This window comes from Barbus barbus, assembly GCF_936440315.1.
Source record: "Barbus barbus genome assembly, chromosome: 39".
In the NCBI taxonomy this organism is placed as follows: Eukaryota; Metazoa; Chordata; class Actinopteri; order Cypriniformes; family Cyprinidae; genus Barbus; species Barbus barbus.
In genome coordinates, this window is record NC_136717.1 from 2,377,447 (window position 1) to 2,392,046 (window position 14,600).

The following is a 14,600-nucleotide window of genomic DNA, read 5'->3' on the forward strand; positions in this document are numbered from 1 at the left end:
GTTACGTTACAGAAGACTCGACCGCGACACTGAAGATGAGGAGGTGGCTGATTTTGGTTCCCCGCAAGAGAGGTCCAGGGATCATCAGCCTGCTTCATCATCAGCCGGCGAAGATGGTTCCGCCGCCCGCGACGATGATGATTCCACCCGCGGCGATGATGATGCCGTTGCCGTGATGAAGAGTGTGCCGCCACCCGCCGCAAAGTTTATGCCACTACCCGTGACTCTCCCAAACCTGCCTGTTCCTAATTTGGAGCTTCTGGATACGGCGATACCCCTTGATTTCCTGGCTCCAGTCCTCTCCCCAGAACACGCTCCTCAATAGCACCCTCCTGTGCCTGCTCCGCGTCAGCGCTTTCCAGTGCCCACTTCTCTAGGGCCACTCGCTCCTGTACCTATGTTGACAGAGTGCCCCCAGGAATTAGCGCTGCCTGAGCGCCCCCAAGAGTCCGTGCCTCGCAGGTGCCCTCCAGTGCTGGCTCCTCGCAGTCGAAGGCCGAGCTAATAGCCCACAGGTCCCTCCTCCTCAGTCACTTTAGAGTGCCTGGAACTCAGGATCAATTTTGCCAAGAGCTCTCTGTCCCCCAGCCAACGAACTGCGTTCCTGGGGACAGTTTTCGACTCAGCCCGCATGAGAGTAATAGTCACGCCAGATTGTGCTCTGGCTATACAGCAGCTCGCGGCGTCCTTCAGAATTGGAGCCTCCTACCCTCTCAAAGCGTTTCAAAGGATGCTGGGCCTCATGGCCTCTGCATCACCTCGGTTGGGCCTTCTCAGAATGAGACCCCTTCAGTACTGGTTGAAACCTCTAAATTCCGCCCCATGCATAGCGTCATGGACGCATCCGCATCCTGCGTGACAGCCCTGGCCACCTGGAAGGACCTATGGTGGTTCGAGCAGGGGATGGTTTAGTTCACAGAATAAAAGTTGTCATGACAGACACTTCCAACTCAGGTTGGGGAGCTCTGTGCAAAGGCAGACCGATCTTCAGCTCCAGGACGAATGCGGAAGGCCGACTGCACATCAACTGCCAAAAAATGTTGGCAGTATGTCAAGCCATTTGGTTCTTCCTGCTAGTCCTGAAGGAACATGTGCTAGTCCGTTCAGACTAGGGATGGCTCGATACCACAATTTTGATTTCGGTACGATACTAGGATCTAATACCTCGGTATCGATACTAAATCGATACCACAGGTGACAAATAACCAGCCTCAAAATATAAGTGAATTGAGAAAAATTTTATTAAACGCACTGCTTGAAACTCTACATGAACAATTGTGCAAAGAAAATGTAAAAAAAATTAAAAAAAACCTACATGAAACATAGGTCAAATTTTGTTTTTGGAAGAAAAAAAACACTGAAGAGATAAAATTAAAATAGGATCATCATCAAATGGTGCAAAGAAAATTTATTGGAATGTAACATACCCCTACAAGGTAAAGGGTACAGGACAGGTTCAAATTGGATTTGGAGAGGGGGAAGGAAAACTGGAAGAAAAAAAAAAAAAGAGATAAAATTAAAATAGGATCATCTCTTCATATCTTTTCAGTCTTTACCACATGGTGCAAAGAAAATGTATCAGAATGTAACTAACAACAACAACAACAAAACTACAGATTAGAGGGTACAGATTCAATTTTGATTTTGGGGGAAAAAAGACTGAATAAAGTGGGTTCACATCTTTATATCTTTTCAGTCTTTATTTTTTTGCAAGCTCCTTTGTTAGCTGCAGATTTCTGGACAGGAAAACCAATGTGTCAATGCTGTCACTTGATAGTCTGGACCTTAGTGGACTACAGATCAGGCCAGAGGTACTGAAAGCTCTCTCAGAGGCCGAGCTTGATGCTGGAATGCAAAGGTAATATTTGGCAAATGTTGAAAGAATGGGGAGGCTTGATTCATGCATTTTCCACCAAGAAAGTGGGTTTTCTGTGGCACTGGTCTCTTCCATGGTCTTGTATGTGTGGAGTTCTTTTTTCAGTCTGTCAGCTGGCATCTGTAGATATTCTCTCCCAGCTTCACATTCATCTCCCTTTTCCACCTCTTTTTTTTTCTCAGATACAATTGTTGACAGGAGGCTACCCAAGTCTTGTTTTTGTTTTTTGGCACCTGTTTGTTCTTCCTGCTCTGCCTGAGTTGACTCCATTTGTTGACTGAGGTGACTGAGATAAGCCATGGCAGCCTTTTGCATAAGTACTTCAATCAGTAAGGTAAGGCTGGCTGGACAGTTGTGATTCAAGCACAGACCTCGTTTCATTGTATAAAGTGGGAATCTCTGTCTCAGAAAAGTATTTTCTCCTTGGCATCTCATATCTTTTGTCAAGCTGTTCTACAAGGTTTCTGAAGCCCGTTTTATCAACAACTGAAATGGGAATTTGGTCCATGCAAATAAACTCTGCTACGGCCCTGTTTAGTCTCTTTGCTTCTTTGGAGCTTCTTTCATATTTTCTTGTCACCGACAGTACCTCTGAAAGAGTAGGCTGGCTTGAATATGGTTTTTTTGTTCCTTTCTGTGGGTGTCAAAAGAAGGAATAATTAAATTTACATGTAAAACATCAGCTGTCATCCATCCACATTAGCATTAATCTTGGTTATTTTTAGTGTTTGGGTTCATATTAGTTTAATGCACAATATTAACCTGGTAAACATTAGTGTATTTTTAAAGAATTATGACATATGCAGCTTTATTGTAAGGTGTTATTCTAACGTGCACATTATTAAAATACGTCTCTCTCTCACTCACTCAGCTGCTTCCCTTTAGAGGTTGTCACCGCAGTAATATGCCCTTCATCACTATTACTAATACTAAAAATAATATTACTCTGTAAAATAAGTCTAAATTAAATCAGTTGAAAGAGACACTCACCTGTCGACATTTTAACTCCTTGAACAAATCAGGATGAGCGAGTGACAGATGTTTGCTAAGATTTGATGTGTTGCCTCCCATGGCAGCACATGATTTTAACAGCACAGGAGTTTAAACTTCTCTGCCCGGTCAGGGCATTGAGAACTTACATTGAACGTTCCGCACCCTTTAGCAATTGGAACAACTCTTTTTCTGCTTTGGCGGTCGCACCAAGGGGTCTCCGGTCACAAAGCAGAGGATTTCTCGATGGTTAGTTGACGCTATCACACTAGCATACTCCTCCCTGGGCCTCCAGAGCCCCATTGGAGTGAGAGCCCATTCCATGAGAGGTGTGGCCTCTTCCTAAGCATGGTCTAGAGGTGTGTCCATGGCAGACATTTGTGCGGCGGCCAGCTGGGCCTCGCCGTCCACATTTACCAGGTCCTATAACTTAGATGTTCTGGCCTTGCAGGCTCGGGTTTATCTGCTTAACGTGGCACACGCCTATCTAAGCGGTCTATTCTCAGGCATAGCCTGATTCTTCAATAGGAATCAGCCAATAGCCAACGCTCTTGGCCCTATTGCTAGTGCTAAGGCTGGATTTATGACCACTGGAACGATTATCCAGGCCCAGGCTGACCTCTACGAGTTCAGTTCTCATGCCTCCTGCAGGATTCTTCCTGCTCATAATCCCTTTGAGTCTTTATTGCTCAAGGCCAGTTGTATCAGTCGTTCCTCTTCTTGGCATGGCGGGATTGTATTTGTTCCCCATAGCATCTAGCGACGCAGTACGAGTGAAGTATCGAAAGGGAACGTACTCGGTCACTTGGGTAACCTTGGTTCCCTGAGATACGGGAACGAGTACTGCGTACCGTGCCATGCCATTCCGCTGCACGACTCAGGTCGTCGCTTCAGTCAAATTGGCCTGATTTTCTATGGTGAAGCGCCCGCTTATATAGCCAGATGGCCCCGCTCTTTCTGGCGGGCTTTCCCGCCATAGGCTCGTGCAGCGCCGCTGACGAGCCATTGGTTCGTTTTTATTTACTGCACGAACCAATGGCTGTGCAGTCACACTGCGTGATTGAAAAAGTCTTCAGTCCTCGGAGAAAAAGGAGTTTTTCCCATAGTGTCTAGCGACGCAGTACTCGTTCCCGTATCTCAGGGAACCGAGGTTACGCAAGTAACCGAGTACGTTAGGTGTGGGCAACCTGATGATATTTTTTTCATCACAATTGATATAAGTTAAAGAAACCCACAATCATATTTTTAAGTGAATCGTAGTGTTAGTGATCTTTTAGGTCCTTGTAATAATGTTAAACATACTGCACTGACTGACTACTAGATGGATGTGCTGAATGGCTAAATTATTTCAAGTCTCTCTCATGTCTCATGTCTTTCATGTGTGATGACATGTTTAAAAAAAAATTCAACATGAGCTTGCAGTAAAAAAAAAATAGTTAATGTAGTCACTCTCTGGCTATCCAAGTTGTAGGGTCCCCCCCTTTTTCTTCCGTAGAACAGTAAAGAAGATTTTCGACTGAAATCGTGGTCCATGGTGATTCATAACATGCAAGTCAGCGGCTGCCAGTATTTGAGAATTTTTAATCACAACAATAAAAAAGCATATCAAGGAGCACAAAATTAACAAAAAATTTCATCCAGTGAGAACAATAGAAACATGAATGGGGCAGTTTGCTGGGCCAGACATGAGACAATATCATGCAGGAGAGCTTAAAGGGGGTAATAAAATTATTTTTTAGCTTTTTATTAGTCTTCTCTTAAAAACGCACATGACATGGTCTTAGAAAATCTTTAATAAAGTTCACAGTTTTAAAGATAAGATCCTCAAATTTAAAATGAATCATGAGCACACTTGTGGCTTCAGCTTCTTTGTGTTTTTAAAACCATTTACCACACTCACATCATTTTTTTTTATACATTTAAAACTTATATTCTTAATATTGTTATTTTTATATTTGAGCTTATATATATCTTCATATTCATAACAGTCTGAGTAATTCTGATTCTTGACCAGTAAACTTTCAAGTGTCAGCTTTGTGAACACATGTTGATTATGTATCTAGTCAGAAAGAAAGACTCATGAGCAGCAAACTTTTTAATTTGGGTATGTCATTTATGTGCCCATGCCAAAATGGGGGGGTGCTTGAGAAGTCCTTAAAAGATCATGTGACATGTGACTGAAGTAATGATGCAGAAAATTCTGCTTTGCATCACGGGAATAAATTACATTCTAAAATATATTAAAATAGAAAACTTTTATCTTTCAAAATGGTACCATCTTTTGGCCAAGAAGATGGTAATCACAACAATATAAGATTGGACTAACATACTTTCACATATTCGAAAATCAAAAAGCTACTAGTATAACACAAAATACTTACATGATGCCAAAACAGTTTCTCCTGTGATTCTCATTCAAACTTTGCTGAAATTTCTCAGAAGATGTGTGCCAACAGTGTGGTGAAACGCCCGGAAATATGTAATGTTTAACCCTGTGCAACTATCTAAAAAGTCTGTGTTACCCCGCCCTCCCCCCTACTCCTTAAGATATCAGCACAATAACATACTTGGCAAAATATTGTCTAATTATTGTTATCGAAAAAAATTGCAGAAAATATCGAGATATCTTTTTTGTCAATATCGCACACCCCTACTTTGTTATATACAGGGGTACACATAAGTGGTCCGCAGGTCCGCATGTGCGACCAAAATAAAAAATGCGCTGTGTAAATAAGTTCAACATGGCTGACAACTGTTAATGCACAATTACCATTTTAGATGGACAAACTGTACTGTATAAGATTTCTATTCAAACTGAAAGCATAAATCTAGGCTACCCGCTGCCATTTTCAAAGCACAATGCAAAACTGTGACATTTCAATCACTGACGCTGTTCAATCGGCAGCGCTAACCCATAAGCGCATATACTTGCCAGCAACCCGCCAAATAAAAGCTTGCTGATTTTGTATTTGTATTTAATACTCCTTTTTTATTTTTAAATATAATAGTATTATCACACTTTATTTTATGTATTATTTCATGTTTTACACTAAACAATACTTTTGCATTGAACTATTTTTTAGAGTGATTTTAAGTTGATTTTAAGTTTGAAAATGATGAAAATTCATATATAAAAAAGTAAATATTAGCATTTTATTTTTAAGTTTACTATAAAATAATTATATTTGTATTTAATACTCCCTTTTTATTATATATATATATATATATATATATATATATATACATATAACATATGTGTAATAAAATATTAACCAAATGATCTTTTGTACAGCTAAAAATGATTCCATGCTAATTAATTACTGCACTTGCCCCCCCTACATTTCCCCCTAAGTGTTTATACTCATCCTTGGGTCAGACGGCAAAAAAAATCGCGGGCGCTCTCCAGCACTGACAGGAAGGGGTTTGGACAATTTGCACCTTATGCAATCAGTTTAGTCATTGTTGGCGTTAGTAATTCATCCATCATGAAACTGATGATTAGAGACGTGACTTCAAGGCTGACACTCAAAAACGTGCACCTAAACTATTTGATGTCTCCTAATGAATCTGATTTCTCGATTCGTTTAACAAAAACACAGGTCGTGCTTATTAGCCAGCGTTTTTCCAAAGACTGTAATTTGTAGTCATCTGGTGGTCAAATGATGACTTGCACCTAAGAAACTGCTGTGGCACTAATATTAAAGAATATTAAAGTAAGGGCCTGGGCCAGGTTAGTCATGTCATGTGGTTCTTAGGCGAAAGAAGATTCCTTGGAAAATGCCACACTCTCGCTAAAAAGATTTCAGGAATACTGGCAAATATCCAAGTTTGCACCAAAAGAAATAAATAATAGGATAAATGCATAAATCTTTATCTACTTTGTTATTTATTATTATTTCAGAATGCCCCCCCCCCCATACACACAGTCATTCACCTGAGAGAGTAACTTATTTTTAAAGGCTACGCCAATGCATAAAAGTTCAATTTCTACATTTCAGTTCTACATAGCAAATTATTTTTTAACATACAGTTGATTAAAGTTTCTATATTAAATCAGTCATCACACAAAAACTATTTTCACAAATCTGGACATATCTAGGCATCACCTGAAAATGGGAATATGCATATTATTTCTGCTAATCAAATTCCTTAATAATGAGAATGATGTCATCGTGGTTTTACTGAAAATATTTCCTTTCAAAATTGTAATGTTAAATCGCAAATATAGAAAAGGAAAAGTCATAAGGAAAATAATTCAACAGTCACTTCCAATAAATATATGATGTACTATCGTCATTCATGATAATGTATAATATTACTACTTCACAGCTCATTCAAACAAAAATCTACTTTACTAATAAACTACTTTTATATTCTTTGAATCTATTTTAAAGTTTACTTGAAAGAGGTAAAATATAAATTTACTGCTTATTACATGCAGTATTTGAAGTCGCTCGAGGTTTTGTCTCCTGATGAAACACCACTCCACCTTGCCCCTTTCTCCAGCTTACTTTTCTGTCACTTTCTAGCCCCATGCTCTTCAGCTTTTTACTTATCTGGAAGACCAGCAAGAAAGAATCAAATATAAAACCTAATAACAGCAACAATGTGAAATAAGAGAAAACACACAAAGCTAAAGGATGTTGTAGATAGTTGCCAGTGCAGTTAATTATTCAGAATTTGGCCGTGTTTAAGGTGGATGCAAACCTCATTCAGAATGGCCGTCTGTAGTGAAGGATCAGTCAATGTGCATTGTCCAGTACAGGAAAACTTCAGTCTGACAATCTGGTTTTTAATTAACGTGTCATCTAGAGGAATACAGACTTCATGTCATCCTCAACACAGAAGACAGATACATAAATGAAAGCATATCACGTCTGTTTCAAGAGTGTCCTAAAATTCTCTTGTTTATGGTGGCCGAGAAGTGCAAAACAAATCACCATTCTGAAAACAAAATAATTAAAAATACACAACAATTTTTTGTTTTCTGAATTTTTATTTAGTTTTTTAGATTTGCGTTTGTAATTTGTTATTTTGTTTTCAGAATTGTGATTTGTTTTGCACTTCTCGGCCACCGTACTTGTTTGAATGAAACTCACCTCCATAGCAGATAAAAGGCTGCTGTACATCACAGCTGTATTGAGCCCATTTCCCAGAATCGGTTATTGACATGCCAACACAGTTACTAGATCCTGAACTCAGGGATGGTTGATCTGCTGCCCAGTGTCTAAAGAAGTGGCTCCACTGATTAGACCAATCCCAAGAGTCCAGAAACAGACCGATCCAGAGCGAGGATTCATGACGAATCAGATTCTGCTGCTCTGGGTTGATACTCGCCAAATCAGTGTAGTGTTGTCTGCAGTAACTCTGAGCATCTCTCCACGTCATAGCAGTCTTTGTAATCATGAAACCAGTGCTTTCTGTTCAGAAACAGAAGATAAGGACCAACCTTCAGTCAAAAATCAGCTGTTAATACAGTGTTTGTATTTTTCGTAAGGGATGGCGATACCACTTATTTTGTTTTTGATACGATGCCGATACTTTTAATGGCCAGTATTGTCGATATTAACACCGATACGACTGAATAAATGAAATGTATTAAATTATTAAATTACTAAGAGTAAAATGGGTAATAATACCCACATAGCTTTATATGTGAAACACATTTTAACATTCACTATTCCTTAATTGCAACCAGTGTTGGGGGTAATGCATTACAAGTAACACGCGTTACGTAATGCGATTACTTTTTTCAAGTAACTAGTAAAATAACGCAATACTTTTTAATTTACAAGAAAATATCTGAGTTACTTCTTCAAATAAGTAATGCCAGTTTTTTTCACATTTATTGATTGGCAGCTCAGGTGTTGCCATGTTGAGAGAAATCGGCAGTAAGATGTTACTGTAGTTCTAGAATAATTCATCACTCACAAAAAAAAAAAAAACACTTGATTCAGTATTCCTCAAAATGAATAAAAACAGTGAAATACAAACACGGAATGTGATGCAAGCCTGCAATAATTAAATATTAAATAACACAAATATCCTTTATGTATTAATATTTGTATTAACCAATGTCTCTGCTGACCTATAATGATCCATTGCAACCATACTAATAAGTAAAAATTACTCTAGATAAACATTTGTGCTTCTATTTTTTTTATTGCTGAAATGTGTTGAACTTTCTTCTTCTACCTTCTATTGTACAAACGTGAATTTACTTTCCCTTCAGTTTGAGGTTTATTCATTTCACTTCTGGTGTGAAAGGGCTTTTATATTTGCCAAAAATAGAACTTTTTTATATTAAGAACAAACAAGCAAGCCCTGCCCAGATTTAAAAAGTAATGTAACGCATTACTTTCCATTAAAAGTAACTAAGTAACGTAATTAGTTATTTTTTTAAGGAGTAACGCAATATTGTAATGCATTACTTTTAAAAGTAACTTTCCTCAACATTGATTGTAACTTCTTAGGTTATAGTTTGGTTTACACATGGTTACAATATGTTTACTGTAGTGGTAACCATGGAAATACTATAGTTAAACTATGGTCACTTTTCTGTTGCATGCATAAAATGCAATTTTATTCTAAAACTTTTTTATTCTGACAGTGTATGATTTATATTAACATTACAGAACAGAACTTGATCGATGTGAACTTTACGTTCAATTTAAATAAACGTGGGCCTATTGCACAAACTATGTAGGCTACAATTTCAATTTGTTTATTGCAAATAAATCAAACATATATGGTTTTTCTGCACTGTTCTGGGCTGCCATTCCCAAAAACATCAATGCTTTCTTATAATCCTTTTGGTGAACGCAGCCCTGTTTGAATGCACTGTCAGAAGTTAGGGAACGCTCTCTGTGATTGATTGATTCTTCCATGCAACATTTACGTGTTTCTAACATAGGTTATTCATCCTATATTAATGCATATTGTACGCATTATTTTTTGTTAAATTAATAAAAACCACTGGGAAATTAAAATGCCTTAGTATCAATATTTTTTATTTGAGTATTTATACTTTTCGAAATATCAATACTTCAGGATCGATACACCCATCCCTATTTTTCGAATCTTAGGAGATCAAAGTGCCGAGGTTCTTACTGCCTAAAGCCGGCTCAGTTGTCTTAATGTCAGACTGTACGACAGTCAAGACGCGACAAAAACGGACGTACTTTTTTTTTTACAAAAACGGACGTACTCAAGAAGACATCAATACGTGACGCGCGTTCTCTCGCTATAATGGTAGCTAGCAAACAACAGCAACGTGTAGCGTTAGTTTTATTAATTACATGCCTTGATGTTAAAAAAAACAACGAAAAAGACGACGTGTGTGGAGCAAGTCATGGCTGGGCAAAAGAGGACTTTATGGACTTCCAGTTCTACAGACCGAACTTGAGGTAATTTTGTTATTCGAGTTTAAACATCCTGCCCCTTAATAAATAAACTTTAAGTAAACTTTACTTTGTATATATATTGTTTTTACAAATAATGAATGGTTTGAAGTTGCCGCGCTAATTGCGTCATCAAGTTCAGTGCTCCTATTGGTTCTTGGTTTGACGGTCGTCGTAGGAGATGTCACACTGCAGGAAAGTGTCTGAAATCTTCTCACACTGCCAGAATTTAATCGGAGGAAAAAATTGATCGCAACGGCCATTAATCGGCTGTCAGTGAACATGTCAAACCAGCGATCTAGACGACCGATTTTAGCCTAGGATTATAGGATTTTCCAAATTTGTCTCAGACGACCAAATCGTGGCCAAAATCGCACAGTGTGAGCCGGGCTTAACAATGGGGAAAAATGAACCAAGTAAGAGGACTCACTATTAAAACACACAAATGGGAGAATGGTGCTGCAGCTCTCATCATACCAGCTTCCATTAAAACTCCTCACACACTCCCCATCAGCATTTGGTTCTCCTGGATGCCACATACTTTCATGGGAGATTGAAATGTCCCCCGTAGACCAGACCCAGCGTTTCACTCCCATAGCATGGAGACCTATCCATACTGAACCACTGCGTCCAGGATTCACTGTATTTACCAGTCTGTTCACGTCATTCATAGTGGTAACAGCGGCCAGATCAGTGAATCTCGCTCTGCAGTAACTCTGAGCATCAAGCCATGTCATGCTTTGATTCATAAACTGGTACTCTGGTACTACAGGCCCTTCAGGAGGGAAATGACAGAATTGTAGAGATCATAGATCCTATAATCATGATTAAAGATTAAAAACAAAATCAGTTTGCCCTAAAACAAATTACATTATACGTTTATGCGCAATTTATAAGTTGAAAGCTAATGAAGTCATAGAAGAAAATATGTATACAGTAGAACCAACACGCACTCCTAATAATTCATAACTATGTCACTATTTGGCAAAAGCGGTGGCGACTTTTTTTCTTCTTCTCTCTTTTGTTTCTATTGCTGCTATTTAACAACCCTGTATAACCTGTTTGCACATTCTTCTCTTGTACATTCCTGCTTATCTTAATATTTATTAAGTCTACAGTATACTGTCCTTCACATTTTATTTTTTATTTCTTATTTCATTTTTTCCATACCTATATTTATGTATATTTTCTTTTGTGTTTGTATTCTATAATAATTGCAGTCCATGGAGCAGACCTGACTTACATTTCACTGCTGGTTATATATGCTCTATATAAACGTGTATGTGAGGAATAAAAATCTTGAATCTGTATTCATACTTCACATTCAAATTCATATGAAATTAACTTGTTTCTCATGAGATCAGGCTAGTTAGTACAGCTTTAATGATTATAAAGGGAGCGTTCTTTACTTGCTTTATGTAGGCTATTTAATTTAAGCATATTGTTGTGCTGGTAATCACTGTTAAATACAATACGACAGAACAGAACGTGGACAAATAACAGTCATATAACATGATCTAATTTGTTAGATGCTCACTTCCATGGCAGATAAAAGGACTCTGTAGATCACAGCTGTATTGAGCCCATCTGCCAGAGTTGGTTCTCGACATGCCAACACAGTCACCAAAAATCCCGGAAGGTTGACCTGGTGCCCAGTGTCTGAAAAAGAGGATCCATTTATCAGACCATTCCCAAGAGTCCAGAAACAGACCAATCCAGAGGACCTGTCCAGATGCAATCTTAGTTATCTTGTCATTTTCCACCGAGTTGTGGATGGTGGGCAGGTCTGTGTAATGCTGTCTGCAGTGGCTCTGAGCATCACTCCAGTTTTTAGCAGTCTGGATCATGTATGTAGTATTTCCTATTGAGACAGTCGAAGAAAACAATCTGAGTTTGAAGCTCATTTTTCATTGCTAAACTGTGCATTCATCATTTTACAAGAACTCACCCTTGTAGCATGCAAAATACCGTAAACCGCTACATGACATATCATGCCAATAGCCTTGATAAGTCAATACACAATATGCACCCTTATTTGGCTTTCCTGAAGCCCAGTTAAAGTAAGCTTGGTTTTCTCCATTAGACCAACCCCAGCGGGTCTGTGATCCCCTCTTCAATCCAATCCAAACCGATCCTTTGTATCCAGCATCCACTACATTTACCAGCCTGTTCACATCATCCATGCTGTCTACAGTAGCCAGATCAGTGAATCTCTCTCTGCAGTAACTCTGAGCCTCTGGCCACGACATTGCTGTATTTATATAGTAGTACTGACGATAAATACCAGCGCTTCTCCATAAGAGCCCTGTTAAAATCAACATGTTAAACCATCTATATGTGAACACATCATCATAAATCCAGATTACAAATGTGACCCTGGACCACAAAACCAGTCATACGTGTCAATTTTTCAAAATTTTGATTTATACATCATCTGAGTCAAAGTTGTCCAAATGAAGTTCTTAGCAATGCATATTATATATATATATATACACACACACACAAGTTTTTATATATTTACAGTAGGAAATTTACAAAATATCTTGATGGAACATGATCTTTACTTAATATCCTAATGATTTTGGCATAAAAGAAAAATTTATAATTTTGACCCATACAATGTGTTTTTGGCTATTGCTACAAATATAGCTGTGCTACTTATGACTGCTTTTGTGCTCCAGGATCACAAATGACCACACCAACCTGACAGCAGAAGCAGCACAAACAGACTCCCGTCCATGACTGCTCACACAGATCCTCACTGTTGGATGATCAAACATACACAATTAATACACTACACATAGTACACAGCTAATTTATTGTGACTTCACATAATTCATGTAAAGAAATGCACCCCAAATATGATAAACGTGCCAAACCATTCAATTTGTGTTAATTACTTCTCCTCCTTTTCAGCAATTTATTACTTTGTAAAGGTATTATTTAAAAAGAATCTGCATAGTCTAAATCTGGCTCATACAGTGAGTAATCTACCTGTAACTAAATCTGCACCAAATTTGGAGTTGAAAACTCTACAGCCTTCATTTTACAGAACTGTACACATCCTCAGACATCACTGTCTGTTAACTGAACTGCTGATGGAACTGGTCCTTTCTCAGTCTAGTAAGATCTAATCTGCTACAATACACAGGATCAAAGGCAGATACTTTTATTCAAAGTGACACACATTATTTAAGCTACAGAATGTCCTTCTACTTCAACATTTCATGCTTAACACACTGTGTTCCTTGCAGATTCCTTCATGTTAGCCTTGAACTAAAAGTGAACCACTATCGAAGCCATATTTATCAGAGTTTGACCCACCTCAATGCCCAAAATTATACTTTTATTAACATAGAGATTTCAGAATGAACATCAGAATGAGAAGGGGAGTTTCGGATTGCACCGTAATATGTATTTTGGCTTCACGCAGGTTGTTCACACACGCACTCACACAAAACAAATAAATGCTGATTTTTGTGATGACAAGATGTGAATAATTTTCATATTCAAATAGCTCATTTACATGTCTCATCTGGACGAAACAACTTGGGCCAAAAAAGATTATCTTGAAGATATCTTGAGACTACAGTATAACACAAAATACATTTCCAAAATAACAATTTGAATAATCACTTAATTCTCCATGCCAGGAAATTCCTTTGCAAATTGAATAGCATGCCATTATGATTATTATTTACATTGTTGTTTAGGGTAGAAGTGTTTGTGTCAAATGACGAGAAAACATGAATGTTCTCTGGAAATCAATTTTACCTCCCCATGACCACCACCACTCCTATTTCAGTTTAATTCACTATAGAAAACATTAGGAATAATAACTGAACAGCATATTAGAATAATTTCTGAAGGACACTGAAGGTTGCAGTAATGACGGCTGAATTTAGCTTTGCATCACAGGAATAAAACACATTTTAAAACATATTCAAATGCAAACCCGATTGTGAGACAAGTGAGACATTTTGAAATGTCATGCCAAATATTGGCTCATTTTGGATTTCATGAGAGCTACACATTCCAAAAAGGTTGGGACAGGTAGCAATAAGAGGCTGGAAAAGTTAAATGTACATATAAGGAACAGCTGGAGGACCAATTTGCAACTTATTAGGTCAATTGGTAACATGATTGGGTATAAAAAGAGCCCCTCAGAGTGGCAGTGTCTCTCAGAAGTCAAGATGGCAAGAGGATCACCAATTCCCCCAATGCTGCGGCGAAAAATAGTGGAGCAATATCAGAAAGGAGTTTCTCAGAGAAAAATTGCAAAGAGTTTGAAGTTATCATCATCTACAGTGCATAATATCATCCAAAGATTCAGA

The 14,600-nt window shown here is 38.2% G+C and overlaps 1 protein-coding gene and 1 long non-coding RNA gene across 2 annotated transcripts in view; one reads left to right on the forward strand and one right to left on the reverse strand.

Moving 5' to 3' along the window:
• The window catches only part of LOC306858963, a 1,377,007-nt gene that overhangs the window by 975,587 nt on the left and 386,820 nt on the right, over nt 1-14,600 (forward strand). The window lies entirely within an intron of this gene.
• LOC306858480 (macrophage mannose receptor 1-like) lies at nt 246-12,515 on the reverse strand (the record flags this gene model as incomplete). Its single annotated transcript, XM_079399047.1, has 7 exons — nt 246-395; nt 1,428-1,487; nt 7,378-7,457; nt 7,966-8,286; nt 10,697-11,041; nt 11,804-12,127; nt 12,296-12,515. 7 exons carry the CDS (start codon nt 12,513-12,515, stop codon nt 246-248), a joined length of 1,500 nt encoding a protein of 499 aa, XP_079255173.1.